At 37.3% G+C, this 12,909-nt stretch overlaps 1 protein-coding gene across 1 annotated transcript in view; it reads right to left on the bottom strand.

The window, feature by feature from the left end:
- The window catches only part of LOC107739047 (protein TANC1-like), a gene marked incomplete at its 3' end in the record, with an annotated part of 173,052 nt that overhangs the window by 47,567 nt on the left and 112,576 nt on the right, over positions 1-12,909 (bottom strand). The window contains exons 5-6 of the mRNA XM_016551016.1: positions 9,399-9,505; positions 3,649-3,817 (exon numbers count right to left, since the gene is read on the bottom strand). Coding sequence (XP_016406502.1) covers positions 3,649-3,817; positions 9,399-9,505 — 276 coding nt within the window. The remainder of the gene's footprint in view (positions 1-3,648; positions 3,818-9,398; positions 9,506-12,909) is intronic.

The following is a 12,909-nucleotide window of genomic DNA, read 5'->3' as shown; positions in this document are numbered from 1 at the left end:
GAAAGAAAGAAAGAAAGAAAGAAAGAAAGAAAGAAAGAAATCACAATTTTGGATTGCTGGAAATAATTTTTGACTATTCAAAATTAAATTTTTTAAAATAATTTTAGACACTGCATTCACAAAAAGCAATTCTAACCAACATACTAGAAACATAGAAAAGAAAATATAGAAAATATAAAAAACAAGCAAACAAATACATGGGTTCTCAAAAATTGTGACCAATGAAACTCCATGACTGGACTGCTGGAAATTATTTTTGACGATTGTTCAAAAAAATCTTTTATAGATACTGCACTCACAAAAAGCAATTCTAACAAATGAAATACTGAATACTAGAAACAATTACATGCACTATAGAAATTGCTATAACTTTTTAGGTTTGCTTTTATTTCCCTGATATTTCCAGGCATTCTTAAAAGTCCAGGGTTTTCATGAGAACCCATTAAACATTTCTTCTTCATTGTTGAAATGTTTAAAAATCCTCAAACACTCTTTCTTTCTGGGTTTCAATAAAAGAGAAGCAGCCAGATGTTCAATGTGGTGTCAGATGTGCCGAGCTCACAGTATCCATGCACACATGTGTCTCAGTGACTGCATCTAAACAGCTGTTCACACTCTTTCTTAACTGAATGTTTTCCTTTTCTTTCTGCTGATTATTCACAAACTGAGTGGGTCACACAGGCCAAACACGCTCCTCTACATCAAGGCAACATGTTCCCCACTGTAAAAAATGATCGTGATTTTAACGGTAAAAGACTGTAAAAATGCTACAGTAAAAACCTATTAACTGGTTAACGGTAAGTTCCCCTACTGTATACGGTGAAAAACAGATTTCAGAACTTCAGAACTCAGTATAATAACATTCAATCAGATGAATCAATGAAATACGATTTTTAAATGTAAATTTAAATTAAATTCATAAAACCAAAAATGCTGCTACTGTATTTTTTACGGTAAAATTCTGGCCGTAAATTTTACTGAATTTTTTCAGCAAGTGTGCTGATTTCTCTCATCCTAAAACTCTGTGTAAAGAGCAAATGACACTGACAACAGGCCTAATGCATCAAACACCAGCAGAACCAATTTCTGTGTAACCCGTTCACAAAACAATTCTTGCAAGGATGGATTTTACAAACAATTTACACCGAAATTCGTCATGCTTCTTATGTGTACTACATCTAAAGGACAAAATAAACTCCTCGCAAGACAAATGCGATTATAAACTGGCTATAATTCAGGGTCAGACGCCCATTTCTAACTACAACTTTGTGGTAATAACACATATTCTCCAATATTTTCTCAGAAACTAGGACTGCCAGCCTGTATGGTGCATAATTCATAGAGAAATGTTTAATCTTTCGATCTGCAACCGAAAAAATGCAGAGCGGAGCTCAAAACTGACTTTCTGAAGCAGCCAAGCTGCATCAACACCTCGTCCTGCAAAACCCCCCACGTTTGGATCTGCAGGCCAACATGGCTCATCTTCTTTGGCCTGACGGAGCTGTCTGAGTTTTGCAGTGAACCATGGTTTGTCATTGTTGTAAGTTAGATGAGTCCTGGTAGGAATGCACGTCTTCACAGAAACTGATATAAGATGTTACATACAGTCTCTGTGAGCTCGTCCAGATCGGTGGCAGCAGCTTCAAAGACGCTCCAATGAGGTCAAAACAAGCTTTTAAATCCTGCTCTGCTTCATTAGTCCATCTTTATACGGTCCTTAATACAGGTTTAGCTGATTTCAGTTTCTGCCTGTAGGTCGGTATAAGATGAACCAAACAGTGATCAGAGAGCCCCAAAGCTGCCCGTGGAACAGAGTGATATGCATTCTTTATTGTGGTGTAACAGTGATCCAATATATTACTGTCTCTGGTGGGACATGTGATGTGCTGTCTGTATTTTGGCAGTTCACGGGAGAGATTTGCTTTATTAAAGTCTATATATATATATATATATATATATATATATATATATATATTACCTTACAACAATGAAAATTAGATTTTTTTCAAAACAGGCTTCATTTTATTTATGCAAAATATGATATACTAAAATCTGATATAATTTCTATAAGACCATGCTTATATTTGAATATTAATATTTAAATATAAAATACCTCACTGTTATTAATCATACTAAAATAATAAGTAATAATTGTTATTCATATTTTTTTATTTAATTATTACTTTTTTCTTTATTACATTATTTTTGAATGACGGGAGGACAAGAACATTCACCGAACTGAAAGGAAGTAGAATTTTCTCAGAAACTAGGGCTATCAGCCTGTAATGCTCATTTTCATTGTTACAATGGAAAAATAAAGACATTTATTTCATATATAAGAATCAGAATGAGCTTTATTGCCAGGTATGTAGACACAATTTGTTTTCGTGACAGAAGCTTCCACAGTGTAACAGAATGACAGTGACAGAACAAAAAAACACAGATAATAAAAAATAAAAAATAGAACAAGTAAATAAGGAATAAAAATATATAAATCGACAATTGTATGTGCAGGTATATTACAATAGGCAGTTTTGTATGTACAGGTACTGTATATTATGTGCAAATATGAGGTGTAGACTGAGTATGTGTGTTAGATAAATAAGTGTATGAGTGTATAAATAAGTGTGTGTTCCACAGTTATTGTTAAGTGATCATGAGATGGATGGCCTGAGGGAAGAAAAGTTCCTGTGTCTGGCCATTCTGGTGCTCAGTGCTCTGTAGCGCCGACCAGATGGCAACAGTTCAAATTCCCCTGTCTGCGCGTCCTGAAGCGCTTGATCAGCACAGCAGCTCCGCCGACTACAATGTCCAGCAAAACATCAGAATAGTCGAAAACCGGTGAAATATCGGGTGGTGTGTACTGCCGAATGTCCAGCAATTCGTCGTTGGTGAAACTGATTGCAGGGATATAACTAAAGACAGGACGAACTAACAAAAACATAAAAACAACTGCGGAGCACGCCACGGAGGCAGCCATCAGCGTCGGCGCCATTTTCGATATATCTTCGATATATCTTCGATATATATTTATTCCTTAATATTTGTTTATTTAAAAATTATTTTAATTGTAGAATAAAATTGTAAGTAAATGTATAATGGCAGTATTTTTGGATTAAATTAAGATTTTAATGAAAAAATATTAATAAAATGTTGTGTCAAGATCAGTGTTACTTTGGAATCAGTGAATGACTATAATAGCTTTAAGAATTATTTTGTTTTTTTATAAATATTTTATTTGTATATTTTCCATTTTCATTATAATTTTAGTTAAAGTTTTAGTAATTTTATTGTGTTTTTGCTATTTTTAGTAGTTTTAGTATATGTCTATATAGTTTTTATAAATGTTTATTTTAGTTTTAGTTTTAGTTATTTTCAAGTTAAACTAAATAAAAATCAGAAATGTTGCCTTGGCAACTAGCTGAAATAAAAAGTTTTTTATATTTGATTTCAGTTAATGTTTATTTTATTTCAAGAAACGGAAACCTTTTTATGGTTTTAGTTTTAGTTAACTATAATAGCCCTGGTCCCGACTGGATGATGGATTTAACTAGATTTTACAACGCTGAGATTCTTTCTCATTATGCTAATGAGTATTTGCAGGGAAGATGTTGATTTTGAGTTCGTGTGTGTGTGTGTGTGTCTCACCGATGATACCGCTGTCTTTGCTCTCGAGGGTGGAGCTGGGGCTGATGATGGTTCCACAGACAGGACGGCCGCTGTTACTGTTTAAGGTGGAGCAGGGACTGTCCGTACACGGAGACGCCGTGCTGCTGGTCAGAGTAGAACATGGACTGATTCCCTGATTCACTGGACACTGCAGAGAGACAACAGAGAGACACGCTGATGTGCTGATGTCCAAACACTGTTATCTGGATTATATGAAGGGGCAGAAGAGAGATGAGAGAGAGAGAAAAGGATTGTAACGCCAATGTTGAGTTTAATGCACAACAGCTAAATCAATGCCAGAGTCTGAGGTTTCTCTTCAGTCAAATAAAACCAAAACTAATGAGGCAAAAAGCCTTGACATGCCACCAGAACCTCATCCAAAGACCCTTCACATGCCTCAAGCCAGAACTTCACAGAATACCTAGAGAAAACCACTGTAGCGTCTGGACCAATCAGACACACCATTTGTCATTTGATTTAACAAATCAATTATTCATTAGATTAACAAACATTCACAGACCCCTCACCCAATAAACATACTGGGTGCCAAAATGTCTGTGTTCCATAACTTCATTCTTTATTTCTCTCCTCTTTACTGCTTAAGCTTTAACCCTTTCCTATACCAACTGTATGCGTGTGTGTGTGTGTGTGTGTTTATGTAGTATATTAGACTAGTTTAAGTGTTTATGTAGTATGTTGGACTAGTTTAAGTGTTTATGTAGTTATTAAAGCCTTACTTGTATCACACTTGACGTTGGTCATTGTTTGCTCATAACTGCAGATTTATGCTACAGGCTCTGTGTAGAGTTGTACAGTAAGAAAGTTATTTCCCTTAACCAGGAAATTAACGTTCTTAGAATTGACAGACAGTTGACCCTGAGAGGTCAAGTAAATATCTACAGCGGATCTAAATATTTATAATTAATTATAACTAGTTATGATTAATTATTCATATTTCCCCATGAGCTGATTCGCTACACCACCTATTAGCATCTATATTCAAAATCTCAATAAACTTACTGACATGACAGAGTCACAAGGGTTTACAGTCATTTCCTGTTTCAAATGTTTCCTGTCACATTACAACAAAACTGCTTTCTATAATTAATGGCATGCTAATTATTAATATTTAGATATAAAACTGATTCATTGTCAGTAATTATATTATTATAATAAATATATTACCATTAAATATTATGGCAAAGTACTTCAGCTTTTAAATGTAAAAAAAAAAAGTTTTCTTTATTAATTAATCTCCAGTAAAGATTTTCAGACATTTTTGTCTTTAAGACCCAAAAACTAATTTTCAGAAACTTACTGTCTTGACATACAGTCATCAGGGTCCTCTTCTGTGCCATTTCTTGTTTTAAGGTTTTCATCACATGACAACAAAATGACTTCCTCCATGGTAATTATACCACACTGATATTTAAATATAAATCTGTTTTATTGTTCTTAATTATAATAATATAATATATAAATAATGATAATATTTAGATAATTTAGATAACAACAACAATACTTATTATTATTATTTCTACTATTTTTTTCCTTCTCGAGAGTCTCTCAGTCACCATCTGGGACTCAGCCACAACCTTGGGAGTTCCTCTCTAAGAGAGTACTTTGTGTAGGATGTATGCGTTCCCACAAAACACGATCTGTGCTTCAAAGACACTTGGCTTCCCTGGGATCTGATCCAGATATCGGTGGGAACCTTTCTTCATGCATCTCAGGGCTCCTTTCAAAACTGGCACTATCTTTGTTCTTGTGTTCCTCTTGTACTTGGTGAGCTTGTCGTTCTCTTTCTCCACTGGTATCATGACATCAACGAGCAGGCACATCTTGTCCTTCTCGTTGTGGACAATGATATCCGGGTGATTTACACTGATGGTCAAGTCGGTAAACACACCCTTGTCCCTCATGATGGTACAGTCGTTATTGTTCACTGCTGGTTGTGGGACAGTCTCATTCCACTTGTCGGGCACTTCAACACCAAGTTCCTTGCAAATCATCCGATGGATATAGCTTGCAACTTTATGTCGCTCCATATAGTCTGTGCCAGAAAGTGTGGAGCAACCAGAAATTGTGTGACTGACTGTTTACTCAGTTACTCCACACATTCTACATCTACCGTCGTACCTGGTGTTAAGTGCTTGATCCTGGGCAGCGATGATCAGACTGGCTTCCTTGTCTACAAACGGCTCATTCAGATATTTGAAGAACTTGCCGTGGAGAGCCTTCTCCTTCACACACTCGATCCGATCTCGTTCGATATTCTCTCTCAGTGCTCGACCTTCATCCAGAACTCCAGCTTGGCTTTCCGCCCACTGTTTTAGCGCTCTCTGGATGATCCTCGTGCCTGGGAAGGCCATGGCAACAGCCATATCACCCTGTAGCCCAAGACCGGTTGCCCACTGAAGCTAAGCAGGGTTGAGCCTGGTCAGTACCTGGATGGGAGACCTCCTGGGAAAACTAGGTGCTGCTGGAAGAGGTGTTAGTGAGGCCAGCAGAGGGTGCTGCTCACCCTGTGGTCTGTGTGGGTCCTAACGCCCCAGTATAGTCACGGGGACACTATACTGTAAAAAACACTGTCCTTCTGATGGTCCTGACTCTTTGTGGTCACTAAAAATCCCATGGCACTTCTCGTAAAGAGTATGGGTGTAACCCCGGTGTCCTGGCCGAATTCCCTCCACTGGCCCTTGTCAATCATGGTCTCCCTAATAATCCCCATCCACTGAATTGGCTCTGTCTCTCTCTCCTCTCCACCTGCAGCTGGTGTGTAGCGCACTGGCGCCGTTGCTCTGAGGCTGCCGTCGCATCATCCAAGTGGATGCTGCACACTGGTGGTGGTTGAGGAGAGACCCCTCATATGATTGTAACATGATTTGGGTGTACAGCAGTACACATATAGTGCTATATAAATCCCTCATTCATTCATTCATAGTGTTTGCGGATCTCATTCGCCGTCTTCTTCAGGGTATACTTGGTTTTACTGGCTTCATGCTTCTTCACCATACTCATGAGCGGTGTTGGGGAAAGTTACTTTTAAAAGTAATGCATTACAATATTGCATTACTTCCTAAAAAAATAATTAATTACGTTACTTAGTTACTTTTTATGGTAAGTAATGCGTTATGTTACTTTTGCGTTACTTTTTCTCATCTGCCTTGGCCTCGTTTTTCTCTCTTCAGAAACAACAACAACAACAACAACAACAACAAAAGAAACACAAATGGTATGTTTATCTAAAGTAATTTTTGCTTATTAGTATGGTTGATCATCGAAAGTCAGCAGCAGCATTAATAAAATGGAATTAAATACATAAATGATATTTGTGTTATTTAACATGTTTGCGTCATGTCCTGAGTTTGCATTTGACGGTTTTTATTCATTTTGAGGAATACTGAATCTGTTTTTGTGTGAGTGAAATGAGTAAATGCATGTTGACATTGAGTCTAGAGCTACAGTAACATCATGTTCACACAGCCTCTGCACACAACGCCTCTGCACTCGCTCCTGATTTCTCTCAACATGAGAACAGGAGAGCTGTCAGTCAATACATGGGAAACAGTAACTCAGAAAAAGTAACTCAGATATTTTCTTGTAAATTAAAAAGTAATGCATTACTTTACTAGTTACTTGAAAAAAGTAATCTGATTACGTAACCCGCGTTTCCTGGTAATACTTTACCCCCAACACTGTTCATGAGCTTGTCACTATCTTGCTCAATGTATTTGCTAAGGCCGACGATGGCGATGTTGTACGCAGACTCCAGCTCAATAAGCCTGCTGCCACCGTCGCGTCTCTTGATGTACAATCGGTCTGTGTCTGCTTTCGGATGGTGCATGCCATGCATCGTTAGCAATTTCCTTGTCTTTCCACCTTCCTGATCTCCTCTACTCTCCAATCCATCGTGCCGAAGCTGTATGTGGGGACAGGGACTGCTAAACTGTTGATAGCACTGATCTTGTTCTTGGCATTGAGCTTGCTCCTAAGTGCCAGACGGACTCGGCAGTAGTACTCCTTGATGATCTTACTTTTCATCTCATTGTGCTGAATACCATCGCCTTCATCGATGCCTAGGTACTTGTACATTTTGTCCTGCTCGAGGTTTTTGATGGATGAACCTCTGCTCAGCTGGATGTTGTGGCTATTGACGCGTACGTCTCTCATGTAGACAACAGTTGCGCATTTGTCTTGTCCAAACTCCAATCGGATGTCGTCACTGAACGTCTTGATAATGTGCATTACCTGCTTGAGCTGCTTCTCGTCTCTACCGAAGATCTTGAGGTCGTCCATGTAGAACAGATGGCTCATGATGTTCTTGTCGTCGACTGCATATCCCATACCTTGCCAGTTCAACATTTATTAATAATAATTATTATTATTATGATATTTAAATATAAAACTGTTTCACTGTAATTAATTAGATTAGTACTACTAAGTATTTCAGCGTTTAAATGGTAATGATTTGAAATTTACACCCACTAGACATTTTTGACTTTAAAATCAAATCAAAAATATCAACATTTTTAAAAACTTACTGACCCAACATTCAATCATGAGGGTCCACAGCGGTCCTCGATGTCATTTCTTGCTTAAAGTGTTTCTTGTCACATAACAACAAAATTGCTTCATGTTGATTACACCACACTGTGATATTAAATTTTAATATTTGAATATAGAACTGCTAAACTATTATTATTATTATTATTATTATTAATAATAATACATTTAAATGTACAACTATTTCACTGTTTATTATTATTATTATTATTATTATTATTAATAATATACATTTAAATATACAATTATTCTACTGTTTATGATGATGATTATTATAATTATTATGCCAATAATTATGCCATTTTTTTCAAGTATTTCAGCTTTTAAATGTTAATTATTTTTTGACACTCAGACATAGACATGTTTGACATCAAGACCCACAAAAATTATTTTCAATTAATTTTCAATTAATTAATTTCAATTCAGACTTTGAAAACAGGTGCTTTCATTTCACTGTCTGGGTGAATTTATTTCTGAACACGTTTTTGAATAACATAACAGGTCTAGACAAAATAAAATGAAATACCATCACGTTATTGACTGTTCAACAGCCTGAATTAAGCAGATTGTTTACATCCTTTTCTCTTAGACCCCAAACACCAGCAGCCCCTCTGAGTCATCGCTGGACTGTGAGTAAGTCAAGGTCACAAAACCAGATGAAAGTTCCTTTAAAACAAACTTCCAGCCGGCAGTCTGATGAAACAGATTAAAGACCTTCACCGAATCCCACTGGACAACATCGTCCAAGAACACACGACGCAGATCATTACCAATTCTTTAAAAGACGCACATTGTTGCTTCCCTCTTCATGCAATTCCCACAGGCACTCAGAGCGACGAAGCATTATGATTTATTAAACAAAAGCATTGCACATGAAGGGCGTTCGGACCACAGCCTCAGCTTAATTATCTCATCATCTGAAACCCTGACAGAACAAAACTATTTCTGGAGCAGACCTCAAGTTAACATGACTCAAGTTTCTGGTCGCCGGCTCTGCAGCGGTTCAGAGCGAACGGGAATGACTTACTGTGGTGGCACACAGACACACTCCTCATCACGTCTCACACTGACAGACGGCAAACACGCGGCTTTAATCCTTGACGTTTTCTCCCGTCTGTCTCACCGTCTCGCTCTCTCACTCTGGCAGCGGCTGCGGAAAATACCTTTTTTTCATTCTTGTCGTCCATAGGTATGCGCGTGGAGCCCGGGATGCCTTCGCCCAGCAAGAACCCCAAGCGTGTCATCAACTCCTGAGTGGCGGGGGAGGGGCCTGGAGAGAGAGAGAGAGAGAGAGACCTTACAGGATCTGCGCAGATACACACCAGCGACTGCAACATATTCATTCACAGCCATTCACCGGAACAAGCACAAGATGGGAGTCACAAGGAATGTCATGATTCAGAACTCAAACTGACTATGTGCTTCTGACTAGAACAGAATCGAATACAATAGTTTTATTGTCATTGTTTTTGAAACAACAAAAGACTGTTTAGCAGCTCACAAGGTTTGGCATAATACAAAAAAAGTACAGATACAAATAGAGATATTAAACTAGAAGAGAGGTAATCCAGAAGGTAATAGTGCAAAATATCGTACTATAAAATATATACAATGGTTTGTGCCAGACAGAGTACTTTGTCGAAATAAACAATGTAGTGCTGAGAACAATATACATAATATGTGTATACTAAATGTTAAGGATAGCAATATATACACTGAAATGAGTGACAAAAAATATTGACCTTTTTCATGATATTCTAATTTTTTTAGATGCACCTGTATGTACATATATACACACACACCCTCACACACATACACACATACTGTATATATATATATATATATATACACATTCTATTTGTACAGACTATTCTTACTATTTAAATTTAAACCATTGATTCTGGCCAAAATATCCATAATCCATAATAACGCTTCTTCCAGTGAAAAAGATACACTGTTTACAATCCAATAATTTCCTGACAAATAAAATCACGTCCTATATCACATTTTCCAATTAAATTACAATGAATGAGAAAGTAAAAAGTGCAACGCGGAAGAGAACCAAATCCGGTAACAACATGCTGTCATCTTGTGAAGCCAAAATCTGCATGTTTGTAAGAAACAAATCCATCATTAAGGTACTTTAACTTGAAACAGTCACTTCTGGCCAAAATATGAGTCCATAATCCATAATAACGCTTCCTCGAGTGAAAAAGTCCATCTCCTGTTGTCTCTCACATCAAAATCCACACACGTATTTCTGTAGAACTGTTTTAGGCTGCTTCAGTTTGTAAACAGTGCTTGATCTGTGCAGATTTCTCTCCTGATTCAGATAAGATTATTTTTTCATTGGAGAAAGCAATATTTTGGATTGAGGACTCATATTTTAGCCGGAAGCAATGGTTTGATGTTAAAAATGCCTAAATGATTTGTTTCATCATTTTGTTTTCAAATTTGTACGGACACACAGTTTTTGTCTTCTCCAGATGTTAACTGATGGACTGGAGTGGTGTGGATTACTTGTGGATTATTGTGATGTTTTTATCAGCTGTTTGGACTCTCATTCTGACGGCACCCATTCACTCCAATGGTGAGCAAGTGAGGAATGCTACATTTCTCCAAATCTGATGAAGAAACAAACTCATCTATATCTGGGATGGCCTGAGGGTGAGTACATTTTCAGCAAAATTTCATTTTTGGGTGAACTATTGCTTTAGTTAGAAACACTGATGAACAAAACAAAACAGTGCAAAAATATGAAAGATAAAAGTGAAAGTCTCTATAGAGAGTTTATGAGCAAATAATGACTCAAATGTTCCTCAAACAACTCATACGACTTAGAAAAGTAACACTGTAGCACAGAAAAAGATAAAATGCATGCATAAAGATAAAAAAGCAACATGAGGGTGAGTGAATAAACAAAATTTTCACTGCCTGTGAACTATTTCTTCAGTCTGTATGAAGTGAAAGCAGGTATGAATATGTGATCATGAGAATGAACAGATGAAGGGGAGTTTGTTATTAATTTCCATTTTCTCATTACTCTCATCTCTCTCATCTCAGTGCCACACATATTAATAACAAGCATTCCTGTAGATTCAGAGCGCTCACACAAAGCTCTCTCTCAGCACACAAGTCTGGATCTAAAAGAGCCTCAAAATACATTTTTGAAAATTTGATTCCAAAATCTGAAGGCTAATTCACATTCACAAACAAAAGTTAATTTTTATTTATTTAAACTCATATCTGATTGGCTAAAGAGAATGTATAAAAAACACAAACTTGTAAATCTGTGCCTGGCAGGAAAGTCTGCAAATAGGCACATAAATTCACAGTGATCAACGATTTGCAAATACACATTCAACAATCAGTTCATACACATACAAACATATAGAAATGTGCAAACATACTTGGATATTCATGAATTGTTTTTGCATTTGAGGATATTTGGTTGTGCATTTGCAAATTGTATTTTGTTAATATGAATAAGGTTTTGAGTTTGCAAATATATAAACGTTTGTTTGTGAGTGTGAATTAGCTTAAGCATCGCTCATAACCGCACATGAACACACGTCTCCATCACTGGCATTATTGATCTGAGCCTCTGCTGCAGGATTTACCCAGAGATCCACAAACACCATCACACACATTACAACAGCAAGCCTCAACACAGCCATGCTGAGCTATTTCTGGAAAAACATCCCTTTAGAACATCATGGCCTGAGATTCATTTCACAAAACACAAGGTATTTCAGTCCTTTAGACGTCTTGAATGGGGAGATCGATTCACTTTGGAGGGAAAGCAGCACTTGTGATACTAAGGCCTGCACACTAGACGATTTTCAAATGTTAAAACTGTGGGAGACCACAGACATAATGACAGTTTCAACCGATTTTTAGCCTTATAATCCTCTGAATGCACAAACTAGAGGATCCGGCAGGACCGCGAGACCACACACCTGTCGATTGTAGGAATTATTTCACAGTGACTCGCGAGATCAAACGTGATTTAAGAAGAAAAGCACATGGAGGACAATCGACGTTGTCAGCTGGCTCTCCTGGCGCTCGTTCTGTTGTACAGTGAAAAACAAAAGAGAAAAAAAGAATATGGGTGATATTCTTTCTCAATACTCCACTGTCAAGTTTCAGCTATAGAAGCACACAACATCCGGTAGGTGACGCTTGTTCGCTCTCATTGGCTATCGCAGGGATCACGTTAAGAGGCAGCCCCATCAAGAGTCGTAAATTTCAAACATGTTTGATATTTATGCTTTGGGATCATGGAGGCTCTGATGCGATCGGGCGCAGTAAAATAATCGTAATGACACCACACAATTGAGGATGTTTTGGACAAAAAGTTGGTTGAGACAAGCCTCGAATCAGGCCTCACCCTCACGATCATTGGGGGGTGCAAATCGGGCTCAAAATCGGGTGTAGCCAGCCTAAGATATCCAAAACATGCAACTACCTGACTGCATTTACATTTATAGTTATTAGATAATTAAGTCAAATGGCATTGAATCGTGAAAATAATCTGATTGTTTAGAAAAGATTGAAAAAAATCAAATCAAATCTGATTGAAAGATAAAACCACAACCAATTTCAGTCATTTATAGTCATATTTAGTCTTTCTAACAACTATACTACCGTCCAAAAGTTTGGGGTGAGTACGAT

The sequence above is a fragment of the Sinocyclocheilus rhinocerous genome, unplaced genomic scaffold (genome assembly GCF_001515625.1).
Source record: "Sinocyclocheilus rhinocerous isolate Xijiao unplaced genomic scaffold, SAMN03320098_v1.1 scaffold1096, whole genome shotgun sequence".
NCBI classification, from domain to species: domain Eukaryota; kingdom Metazoa; phylum Chordata; class Actinopteri; order Cypriniformes; family Cyprinidae; genus Sinocyclocheilus; species Sinocyclocheilus rhinocerous.
The sequence above is the reverse complement of the archived record's forward strand: the minus strand, read 5'-3'. Positions and strand labels throughout refer to the sequence as shown.